At 52.0% G+C, this 13,204-nt stretch overlaps 1 protein-coding gene across 6 annotated transcripts; it reads left to right on the top strand.

Moving 5' to 3' along the window:
• Window positions 1-69: 69 nt before the first annotated feature.
• On the top strand, window positions 70-13,202 carry LOC4577474 (differentially expressed in FDCP 6). 6 transcript variants are annotated; one of them, XM_061653497.1, is made up of 6 exons: window positions 70-235; window positions 335-451; window positions 10,227-10,822; window positions 11,310-11,498; window positions 11,567-12,823; window positions 12,893-13,202. In XM_061653497.1, the coding sequence occupies exons 3-6, from the start codon at window positions 10,724-10,726 to the stop codon at window positions 13,013-13,015; spliced, it is 1,668 nt and encodes a 555-aa protein (XP_061509481.1). In that variant the 5' UTR covers window positions 70-235; window positions 335-451; window positions 10,227-10,723; the 3' UTR covers window positions 13,016-13,202. The 6 variants fall into 6 exon arrangements, with proteins under 6 accessions (XP_061509481.1, XP_001238272.2, XP_061509486.1 ...); XM_001238271.3 differs by lacking the exons at window positions 70-235; window positions 335-451 and adding an exon at window positions 876-988; XM_061653502.1 differs by lacking the exons at window positions 70-235; window positions 335-451 and adding an exon at window positions 913-992.
• The last annotated feature ends 2 nt before the right edge of the window (window positions 13,203-13,204 follow it).

The following is a 13,204-nucleotide window of genomic DNA, read 5'->3' as shown; positions in this document are numbered from 1 at the left end:
AACCCGTCCGTGAGTCATAGTGTCGGCGAGAGCTCTGCATCTGTCCCACCTTTGCAGTTGATGTTCGTTCTGTGCCTGCAGCAGAGTGCGGCACGGGAAAATAATTAAAAATAATGCAAACATGAGCGCACATTTTGCATCCGCAGAAACCCAAAACGAAGCAACGTTTCGACCCACCTCGCCGCGGTATCAGTTGCGACATCCATTACCCACGTGCCTACGACCATTCCAACCGGTAAGTGTGCAGCGGGCCAGTTGGCGTTAGGTGTGCGCGCGGCGGCGGCGGAAACAAAAACCTGTTTGTGATGGCTTTTCTCTCGGTTTTCTTTCGTAGAAGGCGAAACAGCTTTACCGGCATTCTGGTGCGACGAGAAGAGCAAAGGGAGAAGGGCGCACCCACGGGGAACACCCTTTTAAGGGTCAAAACTGGAAGCGCAGACGCATATTAGAGGTATGTACGCGTTGGATTGATTGCCTTTTCGCTTCACTGTTTATCGGTCGTTATCTAAAAGCCCTACCGAAAGAGAAAGAGAGAGACAGAGGGAGGACGAAAGGGATTTAGAACGTGTGCGTCTCCGTTTGGGTCGGTGCGTACACCCCGTGACCTGCCGCCCTCAAGGATGGGCCCTTGCGCTTAGCGGGTTTTGTGTTGTGGAGAACGTGCGGTATGACGCATCCATTTCGGTTGTCACCTGCCATACGTCAGCACCGAAGGGTCCGAAGGGAAGGCCCCGGCTTCGTGTGATCGATGATCGATGACGACGACGACGATGATCGTGCGACACGATCGTCACAAAGGACGGTGCGCGCACTTGCCGGAACGATCGTACCCGCGCGGGTTCGTATGATTCATACGCCTCGTGTGTGCGTGTGTGTGTGTGTCGCCGTGGCCGAGCGACCGTTGCAGGCGGTCGCACGCGACATTTCAGTTTGAATCTGAGCGCGGTTTTGAACGGTTCGCACTTCTCGTTTGCCGCTGTTTAGTGTAGTGAGTGAGTTGGTGCGATAGGAGAAGAAGGAGAGAGGGTTCTTGAGCGTTTTGTTTGTTCGTGCCAGGGGTGCGTTTTACGAATTGAAGTGCTTGAGCCGCCGGTCGGGGGATTTGGCTGGCTGGCGCTTGCTGCTCTGGTGTCGTTGCAAAAATTGATGATCACTGCAAATTCGAGCCATTATTGTGTATGTGTTTTTAAACAGGAGGTGTTCCATGAAGGGGGTTTTCAAGCAAACAAAGCTCAGAACGGGGTGTGCGTGTAGTTCGAATTGAGTGACATAAATTGACAAAGTCTCGTTAACTACTTACCTTGCCGCGTGAAGGAATGGCATTTTTATCTTATCATTTAAGACGTGTTTGTGTGTTTGAGTGTGTGTGTGTGTACTGTTTGTAAGATTGTGTCACGATCGATGAGAAAACATCGTAAGAACACAAGGAACAGATAATCAGTACGTGCAGCTAGAAGAAAGTGGCAATTACTCAATGTTTGGAACATTCTTTCAGCTAAGTGCACCGTGTACCCTGTCCGAGTCGGAACAATATCATACCAAGTTTAATCAACCTCACAGCCATCGGCAAAGGCGATCTGAGTCAAGGCATGCCCACGGGGGTCAGCAAAAACAACATCACGTTGGGCGCGTCTGGTTTGCAAATTTCATAATTTCTTGACTAATGGGAACCGATCCGTGTACCTCTTCGCCCACACACGGGCACACGCGACACAAACGGGCCAGTCCGGGTCGGTGCTTGCAAAATGCAAATCCATCTTGCGATTCTCGAATGAATTGCATTAAGATAAGGATGGCATGGAAAGCTTCTCAGCGAGCGCGTCGGGGGTTTCGTCGCTTGTTGTGAGTTTTTTTTCTTCTTCCATTCATCACGCTTATCAAAGAGGATGGGAATGTTGTTTTTGAATGAGTCGCTTTTTTGTTTGCTAAAAGACAACCCAAACTGTTGCTCATTCAACCAACAGCACTTGAGGAAGTTCTTCATTGATCGTGTAATAGCTTTCTAGCGAAACGCTCTAGTTCTGACTGACGCATACAAACAATTCCATTGGTTTGGGGAAATCTCTGTATATGTTGATTGATTTTATTGGACCAAAGTGTAACAGATTGAATCGCTTCCCCCTTCTCCGTACTGGTGGAGCCACAAGTGCATCAATTCCGCATCCGTTGTGGCATTTGTTCCGGGCCACCGAAGGACACGTGCCGTTTGCAGAAAGAAATTGCATTCGCAGAAGTGGCTTCGGGCTCGCCCTTGGGCCGTGAGTGAGTGACATGGGCAAACACGGGCAAAAGCGTGGGGCAATTTATCTACCCCGGCGCTGGTGAATGGGGCAGAGCGCGCGGCACGATAAGAAAGCGCATTCCAACCATCGTTTCTTTGAGTCAGCCACAGCCTGTCATCTTCGTCATCTCGTGGGCACAACAGCAGGCTCAGCGGCAGAATGGCAGCAAAGGCCACCGCACGGTTCATGGCTCGATCCTCGACGATCATCATCACCACCACCACCGCCACCATCTGTTTCGAATCTCGCTCGCTCCCTTGCTCCCCTTACCCGAAAAGGGCAATGAAACCTCTGAGCGCGGTTATTCAAGGATGAGGGGATTTTCATTTCGCACCTCTCGCCGTTCGGCGATCGAATCATCGCGATCGAATCACTGGACGTGCAGCTCGGGGGTTTGCATATTGCGTGCGTGCATGTTTATTCGGCGCCTTGGTCAGAGCGTGTTCGTTTGTGCGATCACGGCGAGGCAGAGGCGGAATTGGAAACACACACTGTGGGTCCCTTCGCACGGCGGGCAGTGGACGGGAAGAAGGGAGTGCCGTCCTGTCTAGACACACCGTACAATGTTGCGCTGGTTGCAACCCGACAGAGAGTGGTGCATTTGGCGGCGCACGAGAGGCAAAAAATGTCTCAAGAAATGAAATCGAAAGCAAATAAGCTTAAAAAAAGTCCGAACACCCGACAAAACTGCACATTGCGAGATTATTTCCTGCGCCGATGACGGGGTTTGGAATTTTGCATTGAGTCGCGATCGACAGAAACCGCCGCCGCCCGGCCTCCGGGCTGGGACGGTGCAGGAAGAAGGATCTTTTAAACTCTTCTAGACCAATCTTCAACTGAGAGAGAGCGAGAGGCGCGGGGTTTGTTGTCTGCGCCACTCCGCGTACCTCCGCAAAGCATCCTTTTAATTTGACAGGCCTGAGCGCGATCGACCGCCGAAGCTTTACCTTCCCTCACCCCATCCAGGCTACTCTATAGAAACCGTTTATGCTAGGCTGTGCATGATAGTGACAAGGTAAACCGGAAAACCGTATGTTGATCAAAGTACCTCCACACACACACACACACACGCCGAGCTGCATACGACATTCGACCTGCAAATTGATTTATTGCGCACGGCCCAGACGGCGTACAGAGGCTGGCTGGTCAGTTTTTGTGTGTTTGTTTATCGTGTTGAATGAGGCCTGTTGTCTTCTTGTTGCCCCATTTCGGTTAATCGTTTCAGATACAAAGATCCACTCGAGTCGACGGACGGCGCAGAAAGTTGAGCCACCTTAATGGCAGGAATGGTATGGAATGTCCTGTCTGAAGAGGACGTGGAGTGCGAGACGGAGAACATTCCACACTTCAACGAATTAATAACCCATATCCCTCTCTAGACGGGTCCGGGACGAGCGCTTGCGGGAACAAAGACCAGCGACGGACACGGAACCAGCGGTCCATCCACAAGGATCAACATCCCCACCGTCGTACACCGGCAATGTGTGCTACTTCGGGGGAACTAGGCCTTGGCGGCGACCTTCGCAAAACGGCCACAAAACGGCCACGAACGAGCTTTAATCGCGTTTCGCGTGCCGAAGAATGCCGTGTGGCGCGTAATTAGATCGCAAACGCCTGGCGTCTTTTTTTTCTTCTCTGCATTCGCTCCATTCGCGCTGCTCCGTGTGATTCGCGACTGTTTGTCTGTTTGTTTGTTGTGCTGGGAATTAAAAGATGCATTTACCCTTCCACCGGAGGCCTTAGCCGGGGACGACACATTGCAATCAGCACCGAATGCCAGTGATTAAATGATTACTGCAACGCAGCATCGCCCTTATGCTGGTCAATTAAGGCGTGATCCTTTGGGACGTCAGGCCGTGTAACTGGGAGGATCCGATCATTAAGCTCCGGTCGGCTCTATGTCTTATTTTCACCTTGATACGGACGTGCGTAGTAGCTACAGCAAACAACTCGTTAAATGGAATTGGCGGTAAATGATAGTGTTTAGTGCGCAGGGACGCGAAAATGGTTACCCGCTCGACAGAAGGGTATTGATTAAATTTACATCTTCGGAAGTTGGCGGGGGTCGAGAGTGTAGAATCATGCAGATGGAAAGTTTCTTCATTACTTTATTAAGGTTTCGCTTTGCTCCGCTTTTAGGTAATGCCGTGTGCAGCGACTTCTAAAGATATCTCTTTTTAACCTTGAAATTCCGTGCGCCTAACCTTTGACTAACGAGATGTCGCTCGAGACACCTTTAAAAAATGTCTCAAATACCTCCACCAGCGGGTATCGGAGAGGGTCAATCACATTCGTCGGAAGAAAAGTATCGGTTTCGGTTCAATGAGTTCATTCATCCGAGCGAAATGCCGATCCGTGACCGTCCGTGACACTCGCGCACCACAACACGAGCATTATGGCGGCCGCGGAGGAGAGTGGGAGAGAGAGGCGATCTTTGGACGAGCTGGAAATGGAACGATCGACCTCCAAAAGTGTGCTGTCGCCTCGCCACTCCAATCGAAACGTTATGCGGCGGCGCCTGGCTCTCTGTCACAACCGAGCCAGGCTCCGAATGTGTCACCGCGGTGTCACAACAAGTTGCGAGGCACCATCGCGCCGGCAGTGGTAGGCTTTTTGGGGGTCTCCTTTTTGGGGCCTACCGACGACCGGGGTGGCGCATGAATCACGCGCATTTTGGGGTTCGTCCGGTTCGAAGCCGTACTGAAGGTCTCTCCCTCGCAGGTCGTGCCATCGAAAACGGCATCATTTGTAGACTTCCTGCTGCTACCTTTCGGGGTGTGCTAGGTAGAAGATCGTGCCAGAAGATCGAGTAAGTGTCTGATACTCTGGGGCTTTTAGCTGTTGGGCGACTATCCTACAAGCAGCAGTAAAGAAACGGACTGTTTGATTATGTTTTTTTGCCCTTAGAGAGGAGTTCTTTGGTTGATCGCTTGCCGAAAAGACGCTTCGAGTCTCCCATGAAGCTATGGTAAATAAAGACCCCAAACCAACACACACTGGCTTTGTGTTGTTGATTGGTTGAAACCGGTCGTGCCGAAGGTGGTGGTAGTCAAACGATGACTAGACAACAACAACACACTCCACTAACCTTCCCAGCAGGTTGAGATTACCTAATATGGCACATGGTTTATGATCCGCGGAACTGGGAACTCTTGTGTGCGGAGGCTAACGCCACGCAGCGGGTCGTAATGTTTTGATCGTCGACAGATATCCGCTTCCTCCCCCGGTGCGGTGCTCAGAGTCTTGCTAAGGGGAACGCCACTAACGCCTGCCTTTGATTTGATGACGCGTGCATTGCGTGTCAGATAATTATTCAATTATCTCAGGTGTTTGGGAACGGTGATTGACGCGAGGTGTCTCGCACGACGGCGATAATGTCCGGTGGGGTTGTCAACGCTTCCTGGCGTTGATAAAAACAACAGCAACACACTCAACCCCAATCCCTGTGTTAGGGGGGAACTCTTGAGGTTGTCGTCGCTACTTGGGAGATAAGTATAGGGTGCGTGCGGAAGGCATTGAAGTGTGAGGCACTGATGGAGAACTTAATTGGGGGGAGTTGAGGAGCGGGTCTTAGGTGAACGATGTGATAAGTTGTGAGCACAAAGACCAGTTACTGTCAGGAATTGTCGTTTGGTGAAATTCAATTAACCTAGATTTAGGTAGCTCCACTGTTGTCTCCACTCTAGCACTCTAGCAGGGTACAAAGACCCTAGTGCCCTTGTGTTCACGATCGTACGATCATCACCATTCATATTTCAACACATTGCATTGGATGCACTTGTGACAACGCGTAAGATGACGCGTGCTGGTGTATTTCCGTCCACTTTTTCCCCCCGCTCTGCTGTTGTACGAAGAAGCGCACACGACCTGTTGAATATCCCATCACCCAATCGCACTGGGTGCACTGGGGCTACAACTCGGATCAACTGTCTGACTGAGGTATCGTTTACGTTTAATGCTAAGATCAAGGTGCTTATCTTACCGACCATCGGGGACAGTAAACAAACACACACGCACACACGTGTGTGGACTTGCGAATGTCCCCGAACCGATCGGCAATGTTTAAGAACGTTCCCTGGTTCCCTTGGAGCGGGGGCGCCTTCCCCGAGTCGGTCGTAAAACGGCGCCAAACGGCCGCGTGGTGTTGCTTGTCGCTCGTTTGGTTTATGCTTTGGCCACGACACATCGTGATCGGGCAATTTATCTCACACGCTGCCTTCCGCCAAGGGAGCGGGCCGCCCGTGATACACCATCACCAAGTTGGCAGTTGTAACTTGACACTTGGGCCCTGAGTCTTGATCGGTCCGGTGCCCCGCGATCGTGGCAGTTGGTGCGCTTGGAAGAGTTGGTGGAATTCATAATGATCGGCAAGAGGTACTGCTACAACTCCCCCTTTATAAAACCAAGCGGTAGAAGTGAAGAATGTGCCCCGAAGCGGAGGTGGGCGCGAGCATATTTGGGCATAAAAACTCGTTCCCAGCTTCAGCTTCACGCGGACAATGTGGCGGTGGCGTCGTCGGTCAAGGTCAGGAAGAGAACCCCAGCTTGTGCTTGAACTCCGACTCAGTCGCGCGTGCGGAAATTACGGAAGAGCGTTTGTTTACATTGACGTGGGGCGTGCGCATCCATTCATCTGGGCATACGGCGTCGGCGTTGTGCTGTCAGCCGCGTCCTTGGCCATCGTTCGCGGCCCTTTTCGGAACCCTTCGCCGGCAGGCCCTACTGCTGCAAACAAGGTGACCTTTTTTGGGCACTCTCTTCACGCTGCGCCGTTGAGGACCCACCTCAGACCCGGGGAGTAGCCGTGTATTGTTCGGTCATTGCCATGGACGGACCTAAGCAAAACGGACAGCGACGGGCCGCCTACGGGGCACACCTTTAGCTGGGCACATTAGAACCGGTTGCTGGAGTGTGTACCGTATTCTATAGACGCTCTTGTGCCGGGGCGCACTATCGGTTTGGTTGGGCACTCGGCACTCGCAAACATTGCTCAAAACTGGATCGTTTTATAATTGCGCATTACCATGGGAGGGTGGCTGGGAGTTGACGGACACCACAAGGAAGTCATTGTCGAGCGGGAGGATGGAAGAAGAGGAGGAGGAGATCTCATTAGAATATGGCCGCAGCGTAAAGGGGTACCGCGGCTTTACCATTAATCTCTACTGACCGATGTCGATCGGGGGGGGGGAGGGATTAAGTTTATGATGCTGGAGCCGCCAGTTGGAGCCGCTTAATGTGCTGCCGCCGATGGGGGGAGCAGCCGTTTGTGGCTGCTTTATTACTTGTCTGCTGCTCCTCCTTGTCCTCCTACTTCCCAGAGATTTGTCTGAAGTTGTCCGATTCTGTTGTTGGCGAAGCGCCGAGAGTCCGATGATGTGCGATTATGGGTCGGTCGCGTTTGCCAAGCCGCGAACGGTGAGTTTTGATAAAGAAATGTCCATATTTGGATCGATCCGCGGCGGGGGAACTCGTCGCTCTGCTCGGTGGCGTCTGTCTCACAAATGGGATTCCGAGCGGCGGTGTTTTATTAGTCACGAATGTCAAGTGCATTTTTATTGTCGACCACGACGTTCTAGATCGCGGCTTCTCTAGCGCCAATGCTTAAGAGCTCAGGTCCGCACCTGAAGTGTTTCCCAAAGTGGCGAGGCATTACGATTGGCGGTATTTATGCTAATGACCCACCCGGTGGAGTTGATGAGATCGTTTAAGAGCATCCGTTTACAGAGGACAAGATTGTTGCCAAACATGCAACAGACTTGTGTTGTTCGTGATATCATATCATATTTAATCCTCGATTGAGCTGTCAGAATGTGCATAACTTGCCACAAGGTTACTACGCATCATTTGGACTGGGAGAGTGGGATATTCCGTTGGCACAAAAAGGACACGCGGGGCGCGCACGTTGATTGCAGCCGGAAATGGAAGAGATCATTTGTTTTAATTGCCTAACGATCAATTTTGCTGCTCGGTGGAGTTTGAAGGGGAGTATCGATGATTTTGCATGCAAATAACACGTCCGAACCTTATTTGGTCCGATGGCGAACGTCCTAAATCCTAGACGTTCGGCAGTTCATAACCAGCAGACACACGCTTGATATGAGTTGAGGGCGTTTGAGGAAGAAGTTCTGGCTTGATCGAATTTTGCGACGATCTTGTGTTGTTAATATTTAATGTGAGCTAATTCTATTGGGATGGGGTAGAAGCCCCGCGTATGGGGGTAGAATCCCGTTTGCCATGATACCAGTTTGTCATTCGATTTCAAAACAAAGACTCCTTTAGCGGAGCTGCCCAAGCGCACAACTGGGCCAATATCTTTCGCTCTTTTGTTCATTAGTTTCAAAGGTGTTTCGAAACGGATCGTCAACAAAATCGGGGACAATTTCCTCAATTGGAAATGGCCAGTGGAAGCCGATTGATGGCGCGACCATCGATCGATCGTTAATATTACAACGATCGCCCACGCAACGCGATCGCCATGAGGACGATGCGTCCTCGTTTGCGGGGCCCGCGGGGCGACAGCACTTTCTTTTTGCGTGTTTCTTGGCGCAAGGTGCGAACCCCGGTTCGATTCGCTTCCAAAATGGCGACAGAAAAGCACTCAAATTAATGAATCGCGTTGTGTCGTTATGTCGCCAGCTTGCGATCATTTCTTTTTCGGCGTGTGAATGGTCCGGGTGTTTTCTGGGCTTGCCACAAATCTGGATCAGAGGTCGGGCTCGTCCCTGGATTAACAAAAAAAAAGCCGTTCTGTCCAAATAATGCTGCTCAGCTAAGGAGAACCAACCAGTGCTCGGCATGTCTCTCGCAATCTGTAAAGAAGAAAAAATCACAAAAAAAAAAACTGAACTGGGTACACGCACAATGGAGAGTTGAGTGAGTTTTATAATCACCGGTTTTGAGCAGCGCGATTGTCGTCGCGTGGGAGGAAATGTTGGGGACCACATGGACACGGACCGGGAAAGCGAACGGCGAATGGTCGGCGTGCGAAATGGTGTTTAGCAATTAAGAAGCGTTACGATTGAACACATCCCCGCAAGTTGTTGGCTGGCTGGCCAGCCAGAGCTCGCCTAATATGGTGTCGGTAGCGGGTTTGGTCGGCACGGGGGCTGGACTAATCAGCACGCAAAAATCAAACATTGAAAACGGGACCGATTTGCGTCTCGGGAGCGCTGGAAAAGGAGAGAAAGGCGATCGATACCGTCCGAGAACGCGTCCGCGACTGTTTTCTATCGATCCGAGTTGGGCAAACCTGTGATTCATCGATGATCGCGAGGCAGAGATCGTTACAATGTTGGGAGATTAATTGCCAATAAGTGTTAGAATTAGTACCGTACTGTATAATTCCAGGACGCTTTTAGGGACATTCAAAGGGTTGGAGGATTTAATAGAACGACTTTTATGCTTCAAAAAGTGTTTGTAAACATCAATTTCAAGTGCACATATGACGCTAATTGCATGTTGTACCTGTTTGCAATGGGTAATCTCGACGACTCGCGCTGCCTTTGTCGCAATTGATGAAAACGCGCACGTGCGCGCTCACACGCGCCATTGTTTCGGTATCAAATGTCTCGTCAAATATGTGCGCCCTTGTGACATCATTCACATCGGCAATGTCTAAATATGCACACAAACACAGGCCGCGCAGGGGATGCAGTTGGCGCAGCTGCAAAACTGCAATTGCAACAGGGGCCGGCCGAACTCAGCTGTTGCTGTTATTGTGATAATCTCTTCACGTTCTTCGTGCAGCTGAGCCTGATTAGTGGCTATGAATGCGTGAAATTAGTAGCGCGCGCTTCTTCGCAAAGATAATGGGTGGGAAAAACCCCGAGGCACCGCACGTGGCGTCCACTGTTCGCGCCGTGGGAGGCGAAACAATCGGACGCGCGGGGTCTGGGTTGGCAAATCGATGTAATTTCTTCACCTCTAATCGTTTCAATCTTGCAGCCAGAGCTCGTGTTTTAGGTACGCATACGCATGAGAATAAGGGGTTGCCATCGGAGTTGCCACCCTCTCTAAAGCAGCCGAAAGAACAGCAAAAGCACACTGGTGCCCGACCGACTGTGTTGTGACTGTGGCTGAGTTCTGCGCGAGGTTCGTATCGGCTGGCTTGGAGATATCGCCCCACTCGTCCGCCCGATTGGTGCAGCCGGAGCAGCTTCCAGCGTTGATCGGTGCTGCGAGGATGCGCTCGTCGGACAGTGTGCTGGTGCGTGGCGACGAGTGCGATACGCTGTCGGTAGTGCGCGCGTAGTTGGTACAGTGACACGATTACGGAACGATAATTAAGTCCGCCGAAAGAAAAGAGACGATTAGTGAACGTTTACTGCAAAAGAAGACACACCAAGTGTAGTTTGTGAAACGGTGCAGTAGGCAAAGGAAAGGAAGCTCAACCGACTCAGCAATCAAGAACGGCGAGTGCTGACAACACACAGTGAATCATCATGGCGACCTTGCTGAAGAACGTTACCAACAGTATATGCCATGCGTTCAATGCTTTGCAGCAGAACCGGGACGGATTCGTGAGCAAATCGAAGCTGAAGGTGAGTGTTGTCTTCGAACTATTGAAACTAAAGGCCATCCCTTCGTTTATTAATGATTGGATTCAATATACCTTCCCAATAACTTCTGAACTTTCCTACCGAAGTCATCTGAGCGTAATGGAGGTTGTAAAAGCTGTTCGAAAATGGGTTTTTTGTTTATTGTTGGCACCTCTAGGGTGTTGTAAAACGTCTAGCCGACCCACGAGGAAGTAATAAAAACCGACCGACAAACAACACCGTTCACGAAGTTGCTAAAACTAAACGTTTTAGATTGTTTTGACTCTCCTCTGCGCAAAGCTTCCTAGTTCCGTTCCGTAGTGCTTTTTATTTTGAAAATGAACCGTTTAGATGCTTAAAAATAGGTTTTAGAAGTTTGTTATTTATTTAACGTTCCTCCTTTGGCTGTTGCCACCAACGTGTCACGTTTAATGCACACAACAACAAAACCTTGTCTAACGCTTCCTGCTCGCTTGGCTCTTCGCAACAGGTGCTAACGGCTAACATTGCAACGCTGCTCGATCTGTACGGTGTGGAGCGGGGACTGGACCACTTCCGGTCGACGGCAACACTGAACTTTGAGCACTATCGGTACTATCTGGCGCAGGAGGTGTTTGCTGGCGTGTCGAACGAGCTGCCACTGGCGGCGTTGCGCAACTATGAAACCAAAATCGATGAGGTAAGATAAAAGGACACTAAAGGAAGGCTGCTTCAAGCTAAATGGACCCTTTTTCCATCATCCGCTAGGTCTGTTGGTTAGTGTGCAGGATGAATTTCCCGGCCAACGATCAGTACTACACGGAGGAGGCCGTGTACAAGCTGTTCCGCATATTCTGTCTCGTGGCCGACCTGTCCACCGACGCGTCCGAGCCCGATCTCTACACGGTCAAGATCCACCCGATGGAGGCGCTGATCATCATCAAGCATCTGCTGAACGCGCTCGGGCTGAACTACGACGGCGACGGCAAGTACGACTACCTGCGCACCTCGGAGGAGTCGCTCGAGTTTGGCGAGCTGCTCGAGATGCTGCGCTTCAAGAACTACGACAAGGTGAACGACTACCGCGAATCGATCTGCGAAGCGATCGGCGACATGTACCAGACGCTGATCGAGGACGTCATCAAGAAGGGCTACCTGTCGCGCCGTGGCTACGTGCTGCCGACGTTCCGCGAGTACTTCTTCGTGCTGCAGCCGTGCGAGCTGTCCTACTACAAGCACCCAGCGGATCGGGAGGTTTGCGGCACGATCGTGCTGGACTCGCGCTTCATGGTGAAGCCGGCGGGCAACCCGAGCTCGGGCAAGCAGGAGAAGGTGCAGCGCTTCACGCTCGTGTCGGGCGACCGGACGTACGAGCTCGGGACGCCCGACCACAAGACGCGGCTGCAGTGGATCGCCGCCCTGCAGCTAGCGATCACGTACTCGACCGGACGGGAAGGGTTCCAGCGCGACACGGTGAACCGGCGCAAGCAGCAGCGCGAAGCGGAGCAGCGCCGTCGGCGGGAAGAGGAACAGCTGCGCAGCCAGCATCTGCGCCGGCTGGAGGAAACGCACGTCCAGCTGGAGCGCGAGAAGCAGGCCCGGCTGGCGGCAGAATCACAGGCCCGCCAGTACGAAGCCGTCGCGCGGGAGGATTCGCGCCGCGTGGCCGAGCTGGAGGACGTGAAGCTGTGCCTGGAGAAGATGCTGGAGGACGAGATACAGGCCAAGCGGGACGAGGAGATTGTGCGGGCGCTGCAGGCGCGCGTGCTGGCCGAGGAGTGGGAAAAGCGCGAAGAGCTCGAGCAGCTGCAGGCGGAGCAGAAGAGCCTGCTGGAACAGGAGCGCCAGAAGCGGATGGAGTTCGAGCATCGGCAGCAGGAGAACGAGCAGAAGCTGCTCGAGGCGGAAGGGATGCTGCGGCAGCTGGAGGAGGAGCGCAAACGGCTGGACCGGGAGCTGAAGCTCGCCCGGCAGAAGATACAGCTGTCGGAGGACAACAAGGGCATCGTGGAGGCAAAACTGCAGGTTGGTAGCCGGCAGCGCTAGAGATTGTTCCGATTTATGTAAAAAACGTTCGCTTTCTTTCTCCCGCAGGCCATGTCTCCCACCTACCGTACCAGCGCAGGCGAGTTCATGATCCGCCGGACGCAATCGTTTGTCGCGGCCGACCGACCAGTGCTCGTAGCCGGCACCAGATCGTCCCATCGGTTTAGCTAGAGAAGAACCAAGTCATCCATCGCCCCTTGCAACACGCTTCATGTATGCTTCAATGTATGCGATGTATATTTGGTACGGCGTCTACGTATTCTACAGTGTAAGCACTAATCACACCATTCCACATACACACACAAACCCTCGTAAGCTTAGGAAGAATTTATTTAATAAAAGTTTAACTGAAATCTGACA

Source organism: Anopheles gambiae, chromosome 3 (genome assembly GCF_943734735.2).
Source record: "Anopheles gambiae chromosome 3, idAnoGambNW_F1_1, whole genome shotgun sequence".
In the NCBI taxonomy this organism is placed as follows: domain Eukaryota; kingdom Metazoa; phylum Arthropoda; class Insecta; order Diptera; family Culicidae; genus Anopheles; species Anopheles gambiae.
Note: the sequence above shows the minus strand (reverse complement) of the source record. Positions and strands in the feature narration are given on the sequence as shown.

Excerpts from the sequence above, each read along its gene's own strand:
- LOC4577474 (XM_061653497.1), top strand. The coding sequence starts at position 10,724 with ATGGCGACCTTGCTGAAGAACGTTACCAACAGTATATGCCATGCGTTC. Across the intron at positions 10,823-11,309 it reads TGAGCAAATCGAAGCTGAAG|GTGCTAACGGCTAACATTGC; the intron begins GTGAGTGTTGTC and ends TCTTCGCAACAG. Across the intron at positions 12,824-12,892 it reads TCGTGGAGGCAAAACTGCAG|GCCATGTCTCCCACCTACCG; the intron begins GTTGGTAGCCGG and ends TTTCTCCCGCAG.